General features: G+C 33.9%; 1 protein-coding gene across 1 annotated transcript in view; it reads right to left on the bottom strand.

Moving 5' to 3' along the window:
• Nucleotides 1-26,643, bottom strand: part of LOC144372418 (axin interactor, dorsalization-associated protein-like) — an 80,173-nt gene that overhangs the window by 39,103 nt on the left and 14,427 nt on the right. The window contains exons 5-10 of the mRNA XM_078035802.1: nucleotides 21,226-21,289; nucleotides 20,853-20,959; nucleotides 17,175-17,240; nucleotides 6,556-6,678; nucleotides 4,808-4,930; nucleotides 3,879-3,997 (exon numbers count right to left, since the gene is read on the bottom strand). Coding sequence (XP_077891928.1) covers nucleotides 3,909-3,997; nucleotides 4,808-4,930; nucleotides 6,556-6,678; nucleotides 17,175-17,240; nucleotides 20,853-20,959; nucleotides 21,226-21,289 — 572 coding nt within the window. The 3' untranslated portion in view covers nucleotides 3,879-3,908. The remainder of the gene's footprint in view (nucleotides 1-3,878; nucleotides 3,998-4,807; nucleotides 4,931-6,555; nucleotides 6,679-17,174; nucleotides 17,241-20,852; nucleotides 20,960-21,225; nucleotides 21,290-26,643) is intronic.

Here is a 26,643-nt window from a genome sequence, read left to right on the forward strand (position 1 = left end):
ACTTCTACAGAGGATTTCTTTTACTTGTGAGAAGTCTTGTGGCTCTATTTTTGTAGCACATTCATGTACTTTTTTCTACACTGTCCATGTGAGAATGCTTTTCTGAGAATGAGTTTACATTAGTAGCAAGAGCTACAGCTTTTGCCATTATTGCATTGTAACAGTAAAATATAAGGTGGTATGTTGTGTCTATAAAAAATAAGGAAATTTCTTTTTAAAAATGTACACAACACACTCTTCTCTTTCCCATACCTTCCCACTGATTTTCAAGGAATATGATAAAAAAATTAGAAAAGTATAATCCTCTAAGAATGAATGAAACTCTAAGGCTTATAATGTCTTTACTCAGCAACTACGGGCTGAATTAAATTCTTATTTTTTTTTTGATAGATACTCAAACATATTTTATTTAAAAAACAATTAAAGCAAGTCCTGGATCTGTAACTACTGTCTTTAAAACAATGTTTCTAAGAACTAGCTCTCCAGAACTGTAATTTTAATTACGGCAATTTTAACAATACATTTTTAGAGGTTTAAGATTTAAATAAAATTATAAAAGCCTGATACTTTTGTTTACTGCTAGACCATATTCTTCCATTCTTTTAAATTCTAGAAAGTAATAGGATTGTTGAAACCTAGAACATAACATATCATTGTTTTTTTTATGTCCCCTAAGTATTCTCAAAATAGGGGCAAAAGCTTCAGTGTGAAACAAAATCTCTGTGAAACAAAATCTCTAAACTACTGAAGATAACTCAGAATCAAAATGAATTCTTCCTAAAGGACTCAAATTCTATCTACATAACCTCCATTTAGTATTAGAAGCAGCAGCTGTGTGTAAGAGGAAAACCATATAATAGCTTATGCCATTTTTAACCATGTAAAATAAAATTTAAGTCACAAACACATTTTGAATGTATCTTTCAACCTCTACAGGACACAAGGCAATGCTGAAGTTACTATAACTTCTAATTTTAAAATAGCATTTAAATAAAGGTGATGTCAGCTAGGAAGATAGATTTTCAAGAAAAGGCAGATTTATTATTTTATTCAAAGCAACAGTAGTTTTCCCTCTAAAGCCTTTTTTGTATTTATTCTATTAGTAAGTTATAATGCGTTCTACGTAGTTTATCTGAGCAGTTCTGAACCCACCCATAGTTGCCTCTCCTTACATCCATCTAATTGATTGTACCACTTCTGTAGCAAAGCCCAAGGTAGCTGCCCATATACAGGTTGTGTAGAGAATACTGTCCCTTGATTCAATTATACTTTTGTATCTCAAAAGTTTTAGAAGTCCTCTCCAGCAAATTGTGTTTGAATTTAGTTACTAAAATCATTTCATTTGTGAAGCAGTAGTGTTTCAACCTGAAAGTATTATTGCTATAGTTGTAATTATTGTCCAGTAACTCATCCCCTCCCACACTAGAAAGTAAATTTAAACAACTAATTTGTGAGATACAGATTGCTTTGTGTTAACTGCTTCAAGATAAAATCACCTTTTTTGGGGGGGGAGGTTTGGTCATTCAGGTCTGAATTAAAGCTAAGCTGATGACAATGTTCAATTTAAGTTTGTTTAATGCTGATGAAAGACATTCATACAAAGCATCCTCTTTTTTTTCATATAACCCCATTCTTTGGTGGAGGCTGGGGTTGTGGCTCAGTGGTAGAGTACTTGCCTAGCACAGGCAAGGCCCTGGGTTTAATCCTCAGCACCACATAAATAAATAGAGGTTAAAAAAAAGCATTCTTATGTGAAGGATGCTAAATGTTTCTTCATATAAATTATCACTTTGAGGGGCTGGGGTTGCATGTGAGGCACTGGGTTTGATCCTCAGCACCACATATAAATATAAAGGTACTGTGTCCATCTACAACCAAAAAAAAAAAAAAAAAGGTTTGTTTTTTTTTAAATTATCACTTTGATATACATGTTTTATAGTATGAGAGAACAGAAAGAACAATGTATCAGTTTTGCTACATTTTAATAGCAGATTTTAAGGGAGCAATATCAAACATCAGTAACATCAAACAAAAAGGTACTGAGTACTCCACAGGGTACAGAGTGCTGCCAAGCACCTTGGAAAGTTTACATGACATGGAGAAGATGAGGCCCTTCTCTTGAGAAATTTACAGTCTGGAAATTTTGACTACTCAGAGTTTCAGTTGAGTGAACATTTTATTAAGGCAAATTCTTCATTTCCTAGAACTACTGTAGACTGAACTATTTTTGCACTTGTGAAATTAACCCAATCCAGATGAAAGAAAAGACTAAATTTGGTTGATAATTCTTTCAGGCTCATATAGTTTTATGAGTCTAGTAAACAAAACTGACCTAACAGACAACTGAAAAATTAAAGACTAGTTCTCTTGAAGTGCAAGGGCTAAAACAACTGTTATTGGTTTTAAAAAGCAAACGGATGGTATGATTAGGGTTTACACTAGTTTAAAAATAGGCCAAGTATTGCATTCCCTTCATGCATTGTTCATTTAAAATAGTGAATATTAAAATACGTGGGTTCTACATGTAACCCACAAAAAAGCTCCTCACAAATCTTTATGTTCTGTGTATCAAATATACACCTTGTGTACTATGAAAGTTTTATTTATGTCTCATCAAGTTAAAAGTAATGTAAATAGTGAAATTATAATAGGCTAATGACCTGCATATTTTCATATGAATGTCAATATATCTAAATAGGAAATAAATGGCAGTCATATCTACCTATATTAAAAAAAATAAAATATCTTTCCAGATTTTGCATAAAGACAAGGTATGCAGGTTTTAAGGTTTCACAATCAGTTGTCAGAAAAACAGCAGTTGTTCCTAAAGTATCTCATTAGCATCTGACTCAATTATTTTTAGATGACATGATTTAGAAGACGTAAACCCACCCCAAAATTTGTAATTATTCTGAGAGAGATGGTTTTAATGTTAACCCTAGAATCATTAATGTTAACCCTAGAAACAATAGCAATGTGATGTAGAACAACTAATCAACATGACTAAAAATGTGCTCACTTTCAGAAAAACAATCTGGTCATCTGGAAAAAAAATCACAGCTACAATCTGGGGAACACTCCCATATAGGATATTGATCTGATCAAGGCATACTATTTCTAAGTAGAACCAGGGTGAATTTAGGCCAGCTCTAAGGAACAGCCTATAAGACAGACTATAACTGATCCAATTTCCTTTCAAAGCAATCTGGTACTATCCTACCCACTTCAATTCAAAAGTTTGAAGTTAATTCAAATCAAAAGACCATATTGGAGCAAAAGTGAGCAAATGTGTAAACTCTAGCACATTCTTATTGCTGTATTAAGTTTGAAGATGAGCAAACCTACCACAGGAGTATTGTTCCAGGAAGCAGGGTAGGAAGAGTGGTAAATTAGGAAACAGACTATTAATTGCACAATTAATAGGAAAGTAAAAACAAGTTTCAAAATCTACAATAAATCTGTATCCAAAGGAGTCATAACAATGAGGTGCTGGACTTTAGTTCTGTTGTACAGCTTTGCAATGGACTCACTGGCCTATAGGTACGGCTCACTTCCTGCCTCCTGAAGGATGAATATGCTACACAGAGCTATGATGGTTTCTACTGAGTGGTAAAATTCACAGAAATTAGACATTACTCATGTCAGAATCATTCTTTGTGCAAAGTTTGATGTAGATGAAGATAAAGTGGTTTCTTGGTCAATAACTGCAATTTCTTTCTTTTAAAGTCAGTGGGTTTCTTGTATCTGTAACCACAATAGATTTAAAATACTCTGATGATTGATCTACTCCAATGTTACATTCTCGATAAGAGGGACTAAGAAGAAACATGAACTAGTAACCATTAGAACAGTATGAATCCTATATGTATATCACTTACAGTTCTATTACAGTTGGCCCAGGTTTAATCTCATCCATCTCCATGAAAGCAAAACACTTGGTGCTGGTAAACCTTTTTTTTAAGCTTGTAGTGTTTGAATTCAAAGAAGATAGCTGCACCTAAGGAATTAAAACAACATAAGCCAGAGACCACACATTTCTTATGTGTCACCAGAAGCCTATGATTTTACAAAGTAACATGTCAAACAGTCTGATGACACAACTGTTGATAACTCACTGTGGCTGTCACTCCAAGCTCTGGTACTAGCATGTCTGAGTGACATTTCTCCATATCATTTAATTCTATAAAGTACAACAAAACTGTATAGCAAGAATGTAAGTTATGTACACAGGTAGAATCATAAACTACCAAAGAATATAAAATATTAAATACCACAAGAAAAACAGAAGTTACTTAAGTATCAGCAGTACCTATAGAAATGGTTTCAATAAGCACCTATATTAGATAGAATAGAAATTTAAAAGAGTTCCTTTAAAAAAAATTCTACCTTATAATATCATTTCTCTCCCTCCTGAAACAACCACGCCCAGATTGTCCTTTCCATATTCTTACAAACTAACTGCCAGTTATAGTATCTTTTTTACCCAATGCATCTTATTGAAAGAAAAAAAATAATTTAACTGTTAGAAAGTAATCATTAGGTTCCTAAAAGGACTTAAGGTAATTATTAGGGAACCTGCTTCCTTAACTCTGTATTATGAGAAAAACTTCCCTATCAAATAATATTTAACCACATTATTACACAACTAGATAATGCAACTGCTAATTCTCATATTTAAAAAAAATTGATTTGACTTTAAGTCAATATTCATAACTATGTGACATAAGATCTTGTGTTAAGTACACTATGAACACAAACCCAGATAAGTACTGTATCCTTAAGAAGTCAGTAACTGATAATTACAAACCTTTGGTTAATTTTTCAATATGCTTCTGGAGCTCAATGTCCACATTAAAATGAACATATGTATCTTCTTTTCTTGAAGCCACAGGAGTATCTTGCACAGGAGTTAAATCTATGCCATTCAGATCTGGAGAAACAATTAAGTTTCTGCTTATGAGCATTCACATATACAGACGGAAAATATAGAAACTGCAAAGGTTACAGTTCCTAAAGAGGCATGGAAAGAGCTGAGAGGAGATTCTCAGGCTAAGAGATTCCTATTTGGTGTGAGCAAGTATGTGAGAGTTGTTGAAGTTCATGGGGTATGTGGAGAGAAATGAATATAGACTGGATAGGGGACAAGGAAGCCTTTACATGGCCAAGTGAACAAAACTTGATCTTCATAGTGAAGTGGTAAAAAGAACAAACATGTTTTTCTTAGGGAATAGCCCACTATATTTTTCTATGCAAAAAAAAAAAAAATCTGGAGTATTTAATTTGCCACAATGGAGCTCTGCCACCAATTTCTAACTTTGATCAAGTATGACTTATTTAGAAAAGCCTTTAAACCTAACCTTATCATAATTTCCCTGTTAAGAACCAAAAATGGATGAGAACAGCCAACAAAAACCCTTTTGTTAATGAATAATTTTTCATATATATTATCTAAATTCTGGTTATACTGTTTACAACATACCCTGAATTTACAACAACCAGATGGTACGTTATATATAGTTTTAATTTTCTGGGTTTTAAAATCTCAGTTTATAGTCAAATGCAACATGGACTCATTTAATAACTCCTCAGTGTTTATGTGTTATTCATTTATGTGTCTCAAAAAGCTCAAAAACAATTTAGTACATTTAATAATTAAAAAATATTTACATAAAAATATTTCAGTTTAACATATGCAAAGGTAATTTAACATTTACAACATCATTAAATATTTTTGTGTTTTAAGTATACTTTCTGAAAGAGTATGCAGTTTTACAAATGGCCTATCAAACAATGTAAATATTTTCCAGTATACTATATATTTGATAACTGGTAACATCGGAATTTAAAAGTGTACCAGTATTAGTGCTGTGGATTATGTTCTTTAAATAAATGTTTTTCTTTGTGGTCAATTGATAAAAGTTCCTCCATTTAATTTCAGCACCAATCTGTTCCTTTGGTGCAAAACTATAGATTAAAATAAGCCGTTTGTACTAACTATAGTTATTTCTGTAAAATGGTATAATTTATTCCTTAATCACATCATCATCCCACGGGATTGCTTTCAGGGCATGGATGTTATGGACGCACCCTACTTCCCTGTCCCCTGATTTTCATCTGCCTCTGTAGGACTCACCTAAGTAGATACCTCAGTAGCACAGGAAGAAGAAGGGGCTGAAGCAGGAGAGATGGGAAAACAGGACATGGGGCTTTGTGGAGAGAAATGAATATAGACTGGGTAGGAGAAGGTGAGGGGTGCTATTGTTAATCTACATCCTGAAGGCTGTAGCTGCTGTTAAGGACAATGTGTATGTTTAGTCTGCACGTTAGATGGAATCTGAAGAGCAAAAATCTATACAAACTCAAAAGCAAAAGTGAGTGTATAAGTAGGAAATATTTTTTGTAAGTCTTTCGAACTATGCTCTGTTATGATCTCTTCTAGGATTTTGCCTCATTATAGAATGCATTAAAGTAAGTTGTCACATATACAAGATCATCCCCTGTCAAAAACTTTGTCTCATATGAGAAAAAACATAATGCAATTTGCCAGTTATTTACCCTTTACACTAACTGTAATATAGGGATCGATGCACTGTCCAGCGTCTTTCAGACCAATTTTCTCAATCCTGATAGTGAGTAATGTCATTCCCGGTTCTGATGGCAACCTTGGTAATAAAGTACCTGGCAACAGAGAAACCTCAATAAAAGTTAGCTCCACCAATAATGCAGAGTAAATACTTTGACAAACAGAAGCTATAGCCTACCTCTTAGGAACTAGCTAGGCATTATGTATTTTTATTTCCAAAATTCATGAACATCTGATGTTATACTTTTTTAGAAAAATATTTAATTTTACACATAATATATCTGCATTTCCCAACCATACAATCACCTTTAAGCAGAAATAATAATTTCTATAATAATAGTATATAGTATGTATAATAAAAGTATGTTAAAAACATCACTTGAGGAAGCCCAATGATACATAATATTATAATATGCTCACATAATATTTATATTCAATATGTACTTCTATATTATATTCAGCATCTTAATATGAAGTGGTAGAACAAAGACAAGAAAAGCTTTTAAAATACTTGTTATACTGTTCTAAAGTCTGAGACATTTAATATCACAGTTGATCAATACATTCTTCTCTTTAGTTACTCCTAATAAAGAAAATAATTTACAATTTGATATTTGTTTTAACTTAACTATATAGTCTAACTTCTATTCTTCATTCTATTTTGTATGATTTATTCTCTCAGAAATTAGTACTATACAGACTGCCATATAAAATGGCCATTTGTATAACTGAACATTTTCCCCAAAACCAACTAAAATTTTTAAAACTAAAAACCCACCCAGAACAACATGACAACATTCACCCACCAAGAACATATGAAGGAAGAAATCAACTGTTCAGTATGTTCCCTTTTTTGAAACTACCAATAGAGAACAGATGCAAATAAGCTGATTTTAATCAAGTATGTATACAGAACCTCAAAATACACTTAAAAAAGATTTTGGTTGATGTTTTTCAAGTTTCTATTCAACAATGTGTTATGCTACTTTTAATGATGAGTTATTTGAAATACATGAAGTAATCATCACACTACATTTGAAAATACACATTTGATAGATGGCAAATGTGGCTTGAGGAAATTTTGGGAGGTGATGGGAATGTTCTGAACTTGTATAGTGATGGCAGATGCAAAACTCTATAGAGGTGTCAAAAATCGATGAATTTTATACTTACAGAAGGGAAATGTTATGAAATGCAAATTGTACCTCAACAGTGCTGTTAAAAATGTATTACTTTCTAATTTAAACAAATATGAAGACAATACAGACAAATGCAATAATAGGAAGGCCTGGAGGCTGCATTCCACTGTTGCATTAACAAACCTAAATGGGCTCAGGCTGATATCATTAAATATATACATAATACCTTTTATGCATCTTCTTTGATTGACAAATGAGGGTACTTTTAGAAGAGGGGCTTGTACCTGGACATCTGGGATGAACTTCAGAAAGTTAAGAAACACCTCTGAAATTTTATGAAAAATGTGAATATGTATACATTTATATTTATATATATACATAAATATTCATATGTATGTATATCATATATAAATTTTTCTGCAGAAAAGTTCATTCTATTATGTAGTACATGGCTGTATAAATATGCTACAGTTTATGTACACATTCTTGTGTTGATAGACATTTGAATTACTTCAAGTGTTTGGATATAGTTAACAGGCTATTATAAATACTCTTCTGAACATCTTCTAGTGCCCATAAGCACCCATTTCTGAAACAGAGGAATCACTAAGTCACCTGGCATGTTACCTCCATACCTACTATGTAATGACAATCCATTTCCCAAGGTGGTTGTGCCAACTTTTATTCCTAGCCCAAGTACAGTAGTGTTCCCATTGCTCCACATCCTCACTAGGTACTGTTTTCTCAGATTCTTCATGTTAGCCAATTTTGGTATAAAGAGATCAATCATTTTAATTTTAATTTGCATTCCTCTGAAGATTAATAAGGTTGAGCACCTTTTAGAATAAATCAAATATATGATTTCCTCTTTTCTGAAGTGTGTTCAATTATTTTGCTCGATTTTCTATTGAGATGTCTATCTTATTGAGCTGCAGGAGGTCTCTATTATTTTGCTGGACAAATGTTTTACAAATAGCTTCTTAGTAGTTTTCCTTTATAAAGACTTTTTGTTGAAGTAGAGCATATACATTTTAAAATGCACAAATTGTTAGTACAGTTTGCTAAACTTCCACAAAGTGAATACACCTGTATAACTAGTATCAGATCTAGGAAAGATATGATCAGCCTCCTGGGAGTGTCCTTCCCCCCCACCCTATCCAATTCACTCTTCCAAAAGATAGCAACCATTGCTAACTTCTAACGCCAAGTGTTAGTTTTGAATGTTAAGAATGACTTTTCTCTGCCATGGTGTCTTCTGATTATGATAAATACTTACTGCTAGTAATATTCAAATTTCTTAATATCTTCCTTTACAATCAGTGCTTTTTATGTCATATTTAAGAAAACTTACCCCACTCCAAAATCATAAAGGTATTATCTTGAAAGCATTTTATAGTTTTGCCATTCACACTTAATTCTATATGTCACACAGAATTATTGACTACGGTGTATAGTAGGAGCTTTAATTTCATTAAATTTCACATAAATACTCAATTGTCTCAGCACTACTCATTAAAAAGACTGACATTTTCCACCACTGATCTGCAGTCCCACCTCAATCATAAATCATGTGGCAATCACTTTCTGAGTTTTCTATTCTGTCTTACCGGACTGTTTATCCTCTTACCACTAATATAGTATCTTAATTCTGTAGCTGTATAAAAGGTCCAGGAACTGCAATAAAAATTCAGATGAGTTTCAAAAAGAGTCTATCTTTATAAACTGCTTCTTCTAATTTATGAACTAGTATATATCTTTACATTTTAAAAATCATAACAATTATTTAATAGAATTTTATTTGACCTAAAAGCCTTCAGAAATAAAGACCTACAGATCCAGGGAAAACTCCTGTTTTTTTTGTTTATGTTCCATGAAGAATGGATGGCCATGTAGAAATGACTGGAAAATGGGGTGTGAGCTAATGGTAAAAGGCTGCCAGGGTCCCAGCAAGCCCTGTCTGGTCAGATTCTTCTTGGCCTCTCTGTATAGCTTTCTTTCCTTCTGGACCTAAGGCAGGTCCTGTCTGGAATGAGGGTTTTTAAGGGAGGGGTAAGGGAGGGTAGGGGGACAGTAAGGGAATAGCAGGGAGGGAAAGAAAGAGAAAGAGAAAGAGAGAGAGAGAGAGCGCTTTCTAGGTTTTATGACTGGCTTTGGGAGAGAAGGGTGAACGGACAGGAGGGCAGGAGGAGAGCAGAGGCTTTGCTGCTGAGGTTGCTTTTGGGATTCCAATCTCCTTCAGTTAGAAGTTCTCAGCAGGCCAAAACCTCACCCTTTGGGCTATCATATTCTGATCTGACCCTGCCCACCTTTCCCCTCTCCCTCCCTCCTCCTCCCTTTCTCCTTTTAAAAAGGGAATGTGTAGATCTTTCCATCTTCTAAGATCTTCTTTGATTTCTCTCTTTAGAGTTCTGTAGTTTTCATTGTATAGATCTTTGACTTCTTTCATTGATTCTCAAGTATCATTTTTTTTGAGGTTATTGTAAATGAAGTAGTTTTCCTCACTTCCTTCTCAGAGGCTTTGTCACTGATATACAGAAATACCTTTGATTTATGGGTATTGATTTATATCCTGCTCCTTTGCTGAATTCATTTACTATTTCTGGAAAGATCGACCTTGTTGTTGGATAGGCAGAATTAATATTATCAAAATGACCATACTACCAAAAGTGCTATATAGATTTAATGCAATTCCAATCAAAATCTCAATGGCATTCCTCATAGAAATAGAAAAAGCAATCATGAAATTCATCTGGAAAAATAAGAGACCAAGAATAGCTAAAGAAATCCTTAGCAGGAAGAGTGAAGCAGGGAGTATCGCTCTATGAGACCTTAAACTATACTACACGGAAATAGTAACAAAAACAGCATGGTTTCAGCACTAAAACAGACTGGTAGACCAATGGTACAGAATAGAGGACACAGAGACTAACCCACAAAATTACAATCATCTTATTTTAGACAAAGGTGCCAAAAACATGCACTGGAAAAGATAGCATTTTCAACAAATGGTGCTGGGAAAACTGGAAATCCATATGCAACAAAATGAAATTAAACTCATAACTCTCACCATGCACAAAACTTAACTCAAAATGTATCAAGGACCTAGGAATTAAGCCAGAGACTCTTCGTCTAATAGAAGAAAAAAGTAGGCCCTAAACTTCATCATGTGGGTTAGGCCCCAACTTCCTTAATAAGACCCCTATGGCACAAGAATTAAAACCAGGAATCAATAAATGGGATGGATTCAAACTAAAAAGTTTTTTTCTCAGCAAAAGAAAACAATCCGTGAGGTGAACAGAGAGCCTACATCCTGGGAGAAAATTTTTACCCCTCACAATCAGATAGAGCACTAATCTCTAGGGTATATAAAGAACTCAAAAAGCTAAGCACTGAAAAAACAAGTAACCCAATCAAAAAATGGGCCAAGGACTTGAACAAACACTTCTCAGAAGAGGATATACAATCAATCAACAAATATATGAAAAAATTTTCAACATCTCTAGCAATCAGAGAAATGCAAATCAAAACTAAGATACAACTCCAGTCAGAATGGCAGCTATTATGAAGACAAACAACAATAAGTATTGGAGAGGATGTGGGGGAAAAGGCACACTCATACATTGCTGGTGGGACTACAAATTGGTGCAGCTAATCTGGAAAGCAGTATGGAGATTCTTTGAAAATCTGGGAATGGAACCACCATTTGACCAAGCTATTCCTCTCCTTGGACTATACCCAAAGGACTTAAAAACAACATACTACAGGGACACAGCCACATCAATGTTTATAGCAGCACAATTCACAACAGCTAAACTGTGTAGCCAACCTACATGCCCTTCAGTGGATGAATGGATTTTTAAAAATGTGGCATATATACACTATGAACATTTTTAAAAGAGAATAAAATCATGGCATTTGCAGGTAAATGGATGGCATTGGAGAAGATAATGCTAAGTGAAGTTAGTCAATCCCCCCAAAACAAATGCCAAATGTTTTCTCTGATATAAGGAGGCTGACTCATAATAGGGTAGGGAGGAGGAACATGGGATGAATAGATGGATTCTAGATAGGGAAGAGGGGAGTGAGGGAAAGGAAGGAGGCAGGGGATTAGCCTCCTAATGAATGTGATGGACATCATTATCCAAAGAACATGTCTGAAGACACAAATTGGGTGTCAACCTACTTTATATATAGAGATGCGAAAAATTGTGGTATATATGTGTAATAAGAATTGTAATGCAAAAAAAAAACAAGTACATGAATAACGTGAATTGGCGTGAACATACTTTATACAAAGATAAAAAAATTGTGCTCTATATGTGTAATAAGAATTGTCCATTGTCGTGTATTAAAAAAAATAAAATTAATAAAAGAAAAAGAAGGGAATGGGGAGTGGGTAGGGAAAAACTGTGGAATGAACCCAAACTAACTTTCCAATGCACATATGTGAATATACAATAATGAAACTCATCATTTTGAATATCTATAAGATACTAATTTTAAAAAATGTAAATAAATAGATCAGTAAAGTGGATGAAAGGGAACAGTGGGAGGGAGGATGGGGAGGGTGAAGGGACTGAATTGGAGCAAATTATATTCCATGCATTTATAATTAGTCCAAATGAATCTAATGTCAAGAATAACTACTATGAACAAATGAAAAAAAGAATAATGACTTCACTGTTTTTATAAAATGCATTCTCATAAACAATTCAATTGAGAGAAATGAAAAAAGTAAAAGAGAATGTACAATTCAACATCTCACCAACCATAACAATTATTAAGTCACTCTTCCATCTTTTTCTCTAATTTCAAGATGGCTCCAGTTTCATTTTCCTTTTGATATTCTTTTATTTTTTCAACAAAGGTTTATTTTCTACATAAAATTCTTATATTTCTTTTGTTGAATTTATAATAAGGTCCTTGATATTATTTAATACTACTATAAATATTATAATAGTTCATTTTCTAAGCAACTATTACTTGTTTGAGATAGAATTGATTTGTCTGTACAGATTTTATATCCAGGAACCGCATTATCTTATTAATGAGTTATGAATAGGTTTTTGCATATATTCTCTATATGTGCATCTTCAGAGTAAATTCTCAGGAATGGGATTGCTAAGGAAAAAATATATACTTATATGTTGTTAGAGAATGCTCAATTCCCCTCCAAAGGAACTGTACCATTTTTCTATTCCCACCAGTGATTAATAAGTATCTATTTCCCCTAAGACTCTCCAACAGTAGCTTTATGTTTTTATTAAAAATAAAGTTGAGTATCTTTTTATATGTTTAACGGGTATTTTTTAAATGTGTGTGTGTGTGTGTGTGTGTGTGTGTGTGTGTATGTGCACGCTCACGCGCTTGCTCATATTGTCTGTTCCTCTCATGTATTCTGCTTTGGTTATTACAATTAAAATTTTTCTTTATATATTAAGAATGTTGGGTTGGGATGTAGCTCAGTGGCAAAGTGTCTGCCTTGCATTTGCAAAATCCTGGAATCAAACCCCAGTTCTAAAAAAGACAAAAAAAGAACCCACCCCACCCCACCCCCCAAAACCCCCAAGAATGTTACCTCTTTTATGTATTACCTCTTTACTACCTGTTTTGACATTCAAAAGATGATTGCTTTACAACTTTCAAAAAGTCTTTTTGATGTTAAGATTATTTTTTGCCAAGTTGATATTAAACTTGTTGTTACTTTGGGGTGAGTCAATTTTATAAGCTGTCATTATCTAGATCTTTCAGTTGAAATGGTAGGGCTGATGCTACATTCCTTATCAACAATCTTTTTGCCTGAGACTACACAGTAAGGTTTAATGTAATCATTATGCTTCAGATAATTTAATATGGAGGCAGTGATTTCAAGTCTGAATTTCTTGTTTAATTTAAGGTAGAATGTCAAACATTGTGTTCCATGATGAAGGAAGCTGACTGTAATTAAGATCATAGATTGCATAGAAAGGTGCCTATTTAAGGTGTTTCAGAATGCTCTATGATGTGCTCTCTCTGCATGGTCAACTCCTACATACTCAGCGAGTCCTAAATCTGGACAGATTTATTGAACTCCCTCAGCCCTTCTTTTTTGCCAACCTACGACATTGGTGCACATCTCTAATTATAATCATGTGCTTTTGGCTCTGTCTTGCTGACTACACAATAAGCATCCTGAAAGGTGTGGGAACTGTTCCTTTTGTAGTATGCACAAGGAATAAACAGATCTTTGTTGAAGAAATATTTTATTGAATGAATGACTGAATTTCCAGTTCTAGAGGTTATCATGCTCTAGTAAACAAATGGCTAGAGAATCTATATCAATGAGTGAAGAAATAATAAACATAAAAGAAGATCAAATACTAGAATAATACCATACCATCTATAGCTCCCAGGTAGATGAAAAAGGGTGCATGTTTTTGCATCAAAGATAAAACCATGATAGTTGTAAATTGAGCCAATGCATTAAAAGGAAGATTTCTAAGTGAAGAATTAACATATCCAATTACATAGTGTAATATGAGAACAAGTCAACTACATTCATAAAATTCGAAGACTAACAAGGATAAGAAAGAAATCACTACACACAATCCAGTGTAAACTGTGCTATTCCAGCTAGATCATCTGCTCTCAGATCTAGAGCAAAGATCAGAAGAAATGTTCTTCCACATGGAACTGCTATGTAAATAAGAAATAGCTAACACTTGTGAGTATTTGTGTTGTGCCACATACTATCCTACTCCTCTCATCTAATCCTCACAACAATAGTTTAGTTCTATTTTTCAGAGGTGAAAAGTGAGGCATAGAAAAACAAATTATCCATAATCACACAGCAGGTTGGCTACAGAGTCCATGCTTTTAACCATCATGTCTCATTTTAACATTTTTATTTTAATTGTCCCTAAAGCCTTAAAAGGAACTGCAGGAGAACCTCCCCATCTCAAGCTTCTGCAAAGTTCCTTTTGCCATGTAAACATAACAGTCACAAGTTCCCAGGATTAGAATATAGACATTTTTGTGAGGCCACTATTTGTGCCTCATACTTTTAAATATGGAAAACTCTAAATGGCTACAGCTGTCCAAACCAAGTTTTCAATAACATCTCAGGGATGTTATTGAGCTGTCACTAAGAACTCCCAAGTAAGGGATTGATTAAAAAAGAGTAACATTTGAACTTTGTACACTGAGCAATGCACATTCACAGGAATGGACAGAGACTGAGTAGCCCAGATAGCAATATGATAGGTCTTTAACACTCATTTAGCAGTGAGCAGCAGGACTGTGTTCATTTGGTTAATTCCACTTTCAGTTTTTACTGCAAGACAAAGGAAGCCATTGGTAGCTGGTGAGCCCCAAGTTGTACTGAACACAGAAAGCACGTCTTTTTCTGACTTATCTGCCCCTAACCACCTCTTATGCACCAACCAGAGCAAGCATGCTCTCACTGGTGTCAAAAAGAGTTGGAAGGAATTACTGAATTCAGTGTGATTTTCTGTGAGAGGAAGATTCTAAGCCTAAACCTAAAGACAACTCTGATAAAATAATGACAATGAATTGGAAGGTTTGGAACCATTTTACCACACTACTGTAATAGGGGATACCAAAAAGTCCATCTTGTTGTTTATTAACAGGTGGTACTTGGTAAAAACTCAAGTTGCTCTATTTCATTGTGCTTCATCTGTGGAAAACAATTTATGTAGGTAGCTATGGATCCCCCAAATGGCTGTTTGTTAAACATAGACAAGTTTGCTTAAGAATGTTTTAAAAACTGTGTAAAAGCATCTGACCTAGCCAAGAATGTTACAGCCACTGCCACTGTGGAGAGGAAAGGGAATTGTGCAAGTAAGGCCTCTGCCTCTGCTGGGCACCCAACAGCACTGACACAGACCGAGCAATGAAGCACCACTGTACCTGCAACAGGTACAGAAAAACAATGGGAGAACATCTGAAGCCCCTCACCCCCCCCCGCCCATAACTTATTTGTTCCAAGAGGGTGCTGAGAAAAATGAAGGTCTAAGTATCAAGTAGGATGGCCTCACATTCAATAGTCTCTGTGTAGCCATAGAGATCATGGAGAATCAGACAATGAAAGGACCACCAACCTGAGGATGAGTCTGGAGTGACATGGATATGAAGGTCAGTGGGATCCTTAAGGCCCTGTCCTCACATGCAGAAGAGGAAGTCATTCTTTTCTTTCAACTTTTTATTTTTGCTTTTTAAAAATTTCTATTGTTTATATCTCACATCATACCATAAGGACAATTTCTAGTCCAAAATTGGAAATGGCATGACAGTCTTTGTTCCAAAATAGTACATTATTGTCTAGGTTAGAACATTAAAAGAGGAAAATTACCAAAGATTATATTTTTTTAAAACACTGATTTGAATTTGCTTTTTACATGATATTGTACAAATGTTTGTCACAGGCATTTACTTCAATAAGAGGTGAGTCAGTCTTCATTTTGCCTTGGTGCTTGGTGAATTAAATGTCATGAATAAGGAGTACAAAATTTGTTGTCCATACTTTTAGGACAGAGATGGACCTGATATCTAAAATGTAAACTAAGCATTATCATATGTGTGTGATTATATATTTATGTCTTCTTTGTTTTAGATTTATCATACTTGCAATTAAATTCAGATGTTTGATACTACCAATTCAAAGTCTGTCACACACATTTTTTAAGTGCACATTTCTTTGTAATTTTAAAATCCAATAAAAAGGATATATATAAAATAATATTTTCTATTATTTTGGGATAATTTTAACATAATTTAAAATAATGGTATTGTCAAATCATTATTTGGTCATAACATTTTGTAGATGGCACAAAACATGAAATGGGTCTTAAAAATCTAGCAAGAGAAAAATTTTGCAATTTGTACTGCACATCTGCAATTTGTACACACATACAAATTGTGTGAAAATATGAAAACACATGCACAATTTCTTTTGGTTGGTAATTGATTAGTAGTTGAGGAACTGCTCCAACCTTTCAAGATAAAGAGTAAAATCATAAGAAGTTTATTCACTTTGAAATTATATTAAAAGTTTGATAAAAATCTTAGAGGTCATTAGCATTCAAACAATATTTCTAGGTCTGTCAAAAATTATACTTTATTAAAGTTGTTTGTATATAGGTTATATGAGTATATTCTTGTTTTTATTTTCTTTATTGACTGGTACTAGAAATATGTATTTTTCTGTGTTCAGAAATATGTGATTTGGATAATGGCTGAATTCTTAAGTGTCACCATCATATCTGGAAAAAAATAATAAATACTCTCACAAAACCTAAGATGAATCAGTGGGTATATGCTTCATACACAGATGCCATTTACCATGCAAGGAAGAGTTACTACAGGTGTTGGGTTAAAAATTTGAGTGGCCAGGGGACTTTCAAGAAAAAGCAGGCCTGGGGCTGGGGATGTGGCTCAAGCGGTAGCGCGCTCACCTGGCATGCCTGCGGCCTGGGTTCGATCCTCAGCACCACATACAAAGATGTTGTGTCCGCCAATAACTGAAAAATAAATATTAAAATTCTCTCTCTCCTCTCTCTCTCCCTCTCTCACTCTCTCTTTAAAAAAAGAAAAGAAAAAGCAGGCCAGATGTTGCTTAGAGCCTTGATGAAGAGCCTACTCAATAGACATTTCCTATGAACCAATTTCTGCAAAGCTCTGGAGAAAACCTTTTGACTTCAAGTGACAAGATTCATGGATTAAAAAACAAAACAAACTGAGCCAGACATAGTTCTGCATGCCTGTAATCCCAACAACTTGGCAAGTTAAGGCAAGAGAGGCCAGCGTGGGCAACTTAGCAAAACCCTGTTTCAAAATAAAAAAAAATAAATCAAAGAGCTGGGGATGTAGCTAGGTGGTAGAGCACCCCTGACTTCAATCCCCAGTACTACAAACAAACATGTAGAAACAAATTATAAAAAAGAAATCTTAAAATGTTTTCAAAACTGCTTGAGAGTAATAGAATATTAACAAGCCTTAAAACTATTGAAAAACAGCTAGGCTTATGTTTAGGTCACTCAGAAACGTTTTTTTAGATTTTGTCTAAAATTGTGACATGGCTATTTGTGCATGTGGTACTAGGAAATGAATGTAGGGCTTCACACAGGTGAGGCAAGCACCCTACCACTGAGCTACATCCCTAGTTCTTTCTATTTTGAGACAAAGTCTCTCTAAGTTGCCCCCACTGGCCTCAAACTTGCAATCCTCCTGCCTCAATTTCTCAAGTAGCTAGGATTATAAGCATATAATCCTGGCCAGCTATTTTTTTTTAAATTTGTATTACTTTGGTTTATCATTTAGAAGCTTTAATATTCAACATGATAAATAAATTTTCAGGTAATAAATAATAGGTTATAAATTTTTATCCTCTATTTAAATGAGATCTACTGAGATTATCTTAAGAAAATTAAACTACTATTTGGACTTAAGCCAGTTAGTGTTTAAAGCAGTACAAAAAAGTTACTGTCTTATATGAGAATTGAAGGCTTTGAAAATGATAATAATGTCAAAGAAAGGTTTAACAATTTTTTATTCTTTTCAAGAAAGGTTGGATAAAAATCCATTTTTGATTTTAAATGGGAATAAACTACTCTTGATCATACCATATTCATATATTATACTTCATCTCATTAGCTTAAAGGTAGTAGTGTTTACCATGTGTGTTTGTCAAAACTCATAAAGATGTACACTAAAAAAGATGCCTTTTATATATGTAAGGGACACCTTAATAAATATTTTTTAAAAAGATCACAATAAGCTAGATGCTATAGCACAAGCCTGGAATCCAGGTGACTTGGGAGGCTGAGGCAGGAGGATCCCAAGTTTAAGACTAATCTCAGCAACTAAGTGAGGCCCTCAGCAACTAAGTGAAATCCTGTCTCAAAATAAAAAATAAAAAGGGCTGAGGATGTGGCTCACTGGTAAAGTACCCCTGTGTTAAATCCTCAGTACCAAAAAAAAAAAGTACAACAAACTAACAATTATATAAATTACATAAAATAAAGGTAATAAAAATGTTATAATTCTTAGAAACACCCTGCCATGATAATGTAGACACAACAGCCTTATCACGAGTGAAATCTTGGATGTCCACAGTATAACAATTTTTTTTTCCCATTCTACAATTAAGTTAAAGGTCAAATTGTCCTTCAATGATATTTTCAATTTTATAATGACACAGGCCCTGGAAAATATGATCAAAAATCAAATATAGCCAATTGAACTATATGTACTCTTTCTTACTCTTTCTTACTTTGAGGAAAATAATTCAGGGAATAGAAAGGTTTAGTGAGCTTTCTGTATCTCTGAAATAAAATACCAAAATGCTATATCAGAATAAAAAAATCTAATTACTTTGGGCTTAATCTTTCATAGCAAATAGACTTAATTTACAGAGTTTCTTTTCAACTCAGCAACCTGAACCCCATAAAGATCTGTCCATTTCATGACTTACATCATCTGCTTTAAGGATCTTGTTTGCTACAGAAGTATAACTAGTGAACAAATAACCAAACCCAGAAATTTATAGAACTGGAATCTATTTCAATTACAGCATGTGGTTTGAAAAGGAAATAAAAAATGCAGAAAAATTTTAGCAAATTTATTTACCTCATCATCTCAGCAATCTTGAAATTTCCTACAAATATAACAAGTAAAATATAGCTCTTTCTTCATAAGGACAAGCAGATTGGAAATAATTACCTTGTACCAAAGAAACACTAACAATAACATTTTATAGTGATTGTAATTTTTCTAATAATCCTATGGTGTAAGACTGTTAGCATCATTTATAGGTGATAATGAAAATACAGTAGCCACCAGTACCCCAGCAAATGAAAAGTATAATGCCAAATGATTTGTATGTGGTGCCTAATTTTCATTGTAACCCTATGAATTAGACATTGTCAACATCTCCTTTTATAAAGAATTAAGTACAGTCACTTAACTACTGATTGGCAGATGTTAGACTCAAAAGCGCAGGTATGTTATTGGTCTAAGCCTATACTGTTTATATTTCAAACGTCTTCTACCAAAGAGTATTTAAATTACTGGAATATGACTTTAATTATGAAGTTTTATGGATGATATGTATATTATATTTAATTATACCATAAAGCATAGAGTCTTTTAAAAAAATGCATCACAATAGTACAGCGCTATTTCTACACTTCCAAAAATGAACTAATTCATCAGAAGTAAAAACTGTGCACTGTATAAGAACAGAAGAAAGTATAGAAGTAGAAGAGGCAAATAATTTACTCAGGGTGCTTGACTAGGGTATTTTACAACCTTGTCAAGATCTTCCAAAAATAAAAAGGACTTACTATGTATTCTTTATTTCCCTGTTAAGGGCAACTGTTTAGTATCTATTCCTCCAGGTCCAGGTTTCACAATCATATATGATTATTTAAAGAACAGCTAGATATATAAAGAAAAGAATTAACATAGCAAACAGTTACTCTAGAAAGCCTACTTACAATGTTGGTCTATGGCTAGCATCTGGGAACCTGGATTTCAGCAGCATTCCCATCATGCCCTGTTAAGAAGATCACTGTGCCTAAACCGTCCATGCAAACAATATGGTTTGTGCTGAACACTTGCTTTCTTCCTGGAGTCTGTAGTTTTGGTTCACGCTAACCCCAATAAGTGTCTTGTGCACTGAATCTCTACAGTGCTTCCCCAATAGACAATATTTTTTCATTTCACAGGTGTGAAAGAATGTTGAGAGAATCAAGTACATATTTGACTCTGCTGGGAGAGGACTCTTAGAAGTTTGGTTTCCTCTGGAATTTGCCTGTGTGCCTTTACCCTTTGCTAATTTTGTTCTTGTGTTTTCTTGTTGTAATGACTCAGAATACAACTGTGAGTACAGCTATATGCTGAGTCCTGTGGGTCTTCCTAGCCAATCACTAAACATGGGATGTTTTGAGGATCCCTGACACAAATAGTAAGATACTTTCACAATAAACCGATAGTTACCACTAACAGAATGGCCATGATAATTTGCTTAAGATTGGCAAACCTGGAGATGTTTTACCCACCACTAAAAAGTACAAAAGTAAGTTCCAAACACCTGACCTTGAATTATATAATGTACATTTTTTTGTACCCACCAGGCACTCTAGCAGGAAAAGAATTAGGAGACCCTGCTCCAGCACCACCTTCTTCTTCATCTTCTTCAAATTCCAAATGCTCTTCCTCACCAGGGGCTAAAATTCTCCTATATAAAAAAGGACAGAAAAATTAGTGAGCTACTCCACTTAATACACCAGCTAACTAACTAGCCACTAACTTCCCAGATAAGATGCTGATTATTAGGTTGATGTTGATATAAATGTCAATGTCAATCATCTCATTGCTATCAATGGTAACAGTCATATCACCAATACCAAATTTGATAGGGAAAAAAATACAGAAATATTTGAAAAACAGGCATAAAATAGATAATAAAATCAGAAGACAAAATATGGATGCTTATTTATTTACCTTAATGGGCTAGGCTGAACATCAAATGGAAATTCTTTATTATATGTGAGAATATTTTTTAGGACTAGAATAAAGACATAGACAAACATTAGTCTTATATCTTAGTCTTACATGTTATGTAAGTCTTATATATTAGTTAGTCTTATATGTTATATCTTAAATTGATACTTTTAATCATATTTTATAGTGTATTAAGCCACACATTAATATATGTATTTTAAATTCCGAGCTTCACTATCATTTTAAGACTCTGCAATTGACTACTACTGAGTGTCTTAGCAAAATAAAAATGTCCATAGTGGACTGCAGGTACCAGTATTTTCAGAGTACTGTAAGATCTCCAAGGAAAGTCTCAGAGCCCTCATAGAAAATGAACCATAAAATAGTTCTCCAATGTACAAGGTCCTAGGTGATATGAGGTACCAGTGAAAGAGAATACCTCTTCTCCTGAAGTATTTTAATTAAAAGATTGATACTGAAGATGACTAATTAAAGAGAAATAGATAATCACATCTTATTCTTTATCCTAAATAGATTTCCCTCAATACTTATCACACTGGTAAGGTTTGTAGCAGCAAGGTTATAATTCTAATATTCCTTTTATGATGAAATTTATTGTATATGTGTGCACACATATATACATGCATATATATATATGTGTTTGTGTGTATATATATATATATATTTACACGTTTGTACACACACATACACACACACACACACACACACACACACAGCAGACTTTCTCCGCAGGGAAGTCATCAAACAACATAATGCTATCACCTCTTGTGTCCTGATTGATTACTTTCTGGCATGTAAGCCTACAGACAGATGTTCTACAATTCTATCTGTATCTGGAAAAGTATTTTATGAAATTTATTGTTTCATTTCCCAATTTATGGGTTCCTAGTGACTACCTGCAATTATTTCAAGGTAAATATTTAGCATTATTAATTGGGCAACCCATGGTTTTTACTCTAATTACTCAGACTTTAATTTTGGAGTCTTGCAGATTTCAGTTAAAAGGAGTATGGCATATTGGGTTCCTAAATAAGGAAATTCAAAAAGAACAGGTTGTAATTACATAACTTATTCCAATAGGAGTCAATCATCCAGTGAGAAAGAAGTTGGAAACTTGTACCTAGATTCTCATTACTCACTCTTATTCTCTCTCCCTTTAGCTCTTCTTCATCCTTTATCTCTTTCTTCTTCTCAACAAATGCATACCGAGTACTCACAATGTTCCAATCACTGTTTTAGGTGCTAAAGATACACAGTAATCAAGAACTCATATTTGGACCTTAGACCTTACTAAGGAAAAGTAGACAATAAATATGCCAACAAATAAACAAGATAATGTAAGATGTGATTAGTGGTATGAAGGATACAAACAGGATGCTGTGTAAAAGCAGAGAGAACTTGGTAGAGTAGCTAAGGTACACAGGGTGCCTTTCAAAACTAAACTGTAAGAAGACATTTGAGCCAAGACCTGAGATGAGAGGAATCATCCATAAGTGGCTCTAGCATAAGGCTTCCCAGGTATTAAAGAACAGGCTGGAGCAACAACAAAGGTTCCAAGTAGGAAACAGTTTGCCTTATTCAAGGCACAGAAAGGACTGTGGGAACTTAGGGGAAGCAGCAGGAGATCAAAGTAGAAGGTTTAAATCAAAACCTAGCCCTACAATTACAACAATAACTTGAACATTTACATAAATACCCTAATCTCCCCAGTTCTAAAATGAGAATGCTACTTCCTTTACAGGCTATTGAGAGAATTACAGCCTAAATAAATGTATACAAAATGGCAAGGGAAAATCTAAAATGGACATTCACTCTCTCCATGACCTTTTTGATCTAGTTGACTAGAATCCTAATATTTCTTATCTCACTAAGAAGTACTGTTTATTTTTTAATACAAGAACATCTTTTCTATACTTCTGCATGATCATTGTTACTAAACTATTAAATCAACTCAATATTAATAAGTAATATTAATAAATATTGATCACTTACACAACAATGGAATAGATACCAAGAATGGGGAGCAGGTAACAAAAAGATCATGTCTCACTCATATCAGAAACAAACACACAGAAATGATCATATTGTAATAAGAGTTTAATAAAATGAGCAAAAAAATCAACCATTAAAAATGTATATAACAATAATTTTTAAAAGCTGATCCTGTTATGGTGGCATGTGTCTGTAATCCCAGGTACCAAAAGCCTGAGTCAGGAGGACTAGAAGTTCATCTGCCTAAGCAACGTAGGGAGACCCTGTCTCAAAATAAAAATAAAACAATAAAAGGGCTGGGGTTGTAGTTCAGTGGTAGAGTGCTTGCCTTGCACATGTGACAATGGGTTCAATCTTTAGCACTACATGAAATGAATAAATAAAATAAAGGTATTGTGTCCATCTACAACTAAAAATGTTTTAAAAAATAAAAATAAAAAGGACTGGAAATATAGCTCAGTGGTAGAGCACCCCTGGGTTCAATCCCCAGTACGTCAAAAACAAACAAACAAAAAAGTTGAAAAATATCTTGGTTATTAAGAATATCTTGGCTGAGTGTGGTAGTGCACACCTGTAATCCCAGAGGCTTAGGAGGATTAATAATTCAAAGCCAGCCTCAGCAAAAGTGAGGCATAAGCAACTCAGTGAGACCCTGTCTCTAAATAAAATACAAAATAGGGATGGGGATGTGGCTCAGTGGTTATCTTGCATTTGTATTGTAACAGAATAATTAAATAGTATTTTCATTTCTTTGGTATCAAAGCTCTGAAGAGGACGTATTTGCTTTAGAATAATAGCTTTGTTATATTATTTTTACAAGTTAAAGTACTATGAAACATTTAATTTATGTGAATAGCTTTAGAACAAATTTAAATAGCTTTAAAACAAATTCTGTTTTACTTTCTATAACTGTATTATAGGTTTACATTTTCAACAACTATGGAATAACAGATTCTATTGTTCTTTTAAAATAGCTTAAACTTTACATAGAGTTTTCTTTCTACCAATACTAGCAATGATGTCTTAGGAGGATCTCAAGAGGAGCTTGAATTTTACAAAAGACATTATCATAAGTATGAAGCATGTCATGGGTTGGAGATTCATTGGCTGATTTGGTAGGACTTACACACTTTGGATCACTACATGGCAGACATCTGATGCTACTCCACCATGGAAAATTCAGCACTCCTAGCCTTTCTCTTGGAGCACAGACCTACCAACCTCCTGAAGCTAACCCTCAAAAGATGACACACAGGCAAATATCAAAATGCATTTCGCTTTTGGTGACTGACGTGTTTCATTTTTGTTGTAGGAAAATGGGCAGCTGCCTCAATTTTGAAAGGTTATTTTTTAAATTATAGGAAAAGATTCCTTCAAAACATTCAAATCTATTTAACTCAACACAATCTTACCAAGTTCATACTACACTTAAAGCATTCAATAGGCTCTGGGCTGGGGGAAGAGTCCATTCATAATCTCTTTGAGGACTAAAACAAATACAAGTGAAAATAACACATGTGAGAATCTGACAATGGATAGTTAAAATGATTCTATACAGGAGAGGAGGCAGAGTTTAATTATGCCTCTATAGAGACAGCAGAGAAAGCTTTCAGGGAGAGGTGGGATTTCTGTGAAGCCTTGAAGGGTGGCTTAACAGAAGGGAATTTTGCAGGGTGGTGGTGGGGAGATATGCTTGAGTAAGCAGCAGTACATTACTGCAATTAACATAAGAAAAAATGGCTCAGACTTTCACAATCATAGTTTTAGTATTTTCAGACAGAATTTAAAAGATTTCAAAATGTTCAAGTAAAGAATACATCAGCCTAATAAACCAGCCAAGAGCTAGTGATGTAGCTCAGTGGTAGAGCATTTGCCTTATATGGGAAATGCCCTGGGTTCGATCCCCAGCACCACACACACACGCATTAAATTTTAAAAAAACTTTTTTTAAAAGAAAGGAAACCAGTTAAGTTCAACATATTAAAAGTTAGAATTCACTATTTTCCTTAGAAGAGGCTTAACGTTTTAAAAAGAAAGCTTGAATAAGTATACTTAATCTGAAATATTACTAAATACCAATTTGTAGAAAATATTTAATTCCAACTCAATAATTAACTCACAACAAGTGCCCTGCTTGGATAAATTCCAAATTACAGAGTCTACCCTACTGAAATACAGAATACTCACTTATGTTTCTTTGAGAAGCAACAGCAAATTAAAATCATCTAAAAAGATAACTATCAAGAAGGGAAAAGTACAAATGAAAAACATTATATAAAGTATAATAAAGTGAATCTCCAAAATACTCTTTCCATTTCTATTCCAAATCTTTTTTAAAAAGCCAAAAAAGTAATAGATTTTAACCTGATCTTCAACTAATACATGGGTCAATAATTTCTTAGGAATTTGAACTGGAGAGCTGTACTTAGGAATGATGTAGTACAGCACCACTACAGGTATTACTAACAGCATAGTGAAAGAACCAATCCAGGTGACCCTAAAACTCATTGCTGGGATTTACAAGCTAGTGTCGGTGTTGTCCTTAGCAGAATGTTACTGAGAGGATTCGAGTGCTTAGCATATAGATGCTATTCTAAAAAAAAAAAAAAAAAAAAAAAAAAAAAAAAAAGAGCAATTAATGAAAGATCTTGTGAGGCAATAGAAGTACTTGAGCATGCTCAGAGGAAGAGAAGAGATAATAAATATATGAAATAAACATCCACAGTCTTTACGGCCACTCTGTGTATCTATAAGATTCTTAAAATTTGTTTGGAAACAAACAACTAATAGGAAATAGTGACTGAATAAGAAGCCAAAATCCTAATAATTTTTATCATAAAAAACTGAGGGCTGGTGACATAGTTTATGGTAAAGCACTTGTCTAACATGCCCAAAGCCCTTGGTTCAATCCCCTGCATCATATCTCTCTCTCTCTCTCTCTCTCTCTCTCTCTCTCTCTCTCTCTCTCTCTCTCTCTCTCTCTCATCCACACACACACACACACACACTCACACACAAACATAATTTTCAGTAGAACCACCGTATAAACAACTGTTGCAATCTTTTATTTAAAGCCATCAATGTGTTTTTCTCAAAATAATCTTATATGTAGCCAGTCATAAAAGATCATATATCATATGAGTCCATTTAAATAAAATGTCTACAATAGGACAATTTATAGACAGAAATCAAACTAATGGTTTCCTAGGGCTGGGAATTGGAAGGGATTTTAGGGGGATGGCAAGAAGTGAATGACTGCTCATGGGAATAGGGTTTCTTCTTGTGGTGATGAAAATGTCCTAAAATTGATTGTGGTGATGTCTGCATAACTCTTCCAATTTACTAAAAAAATTGAATGATATGTTAAATTGGTGAATTGTGCTTTATATAAATTATATCTCAATC

This window comes from Ictidomys tridecemlineatus, unplaced genomic scaffold, assembly GCF_052094955.1.
Source record: "Ictidomys tridecemlineatus isolate mIctTri1 unplaced genomic scaffold, mIctTri1.hap1 Scaffold_102, whole genome shotgun sequence".
NCBI lineage: Eukaryota > Metazoa > Chordata > Mammalia > Rodentia > Sciuridae > Ictidomys > Ictidomys tridecemlineatus.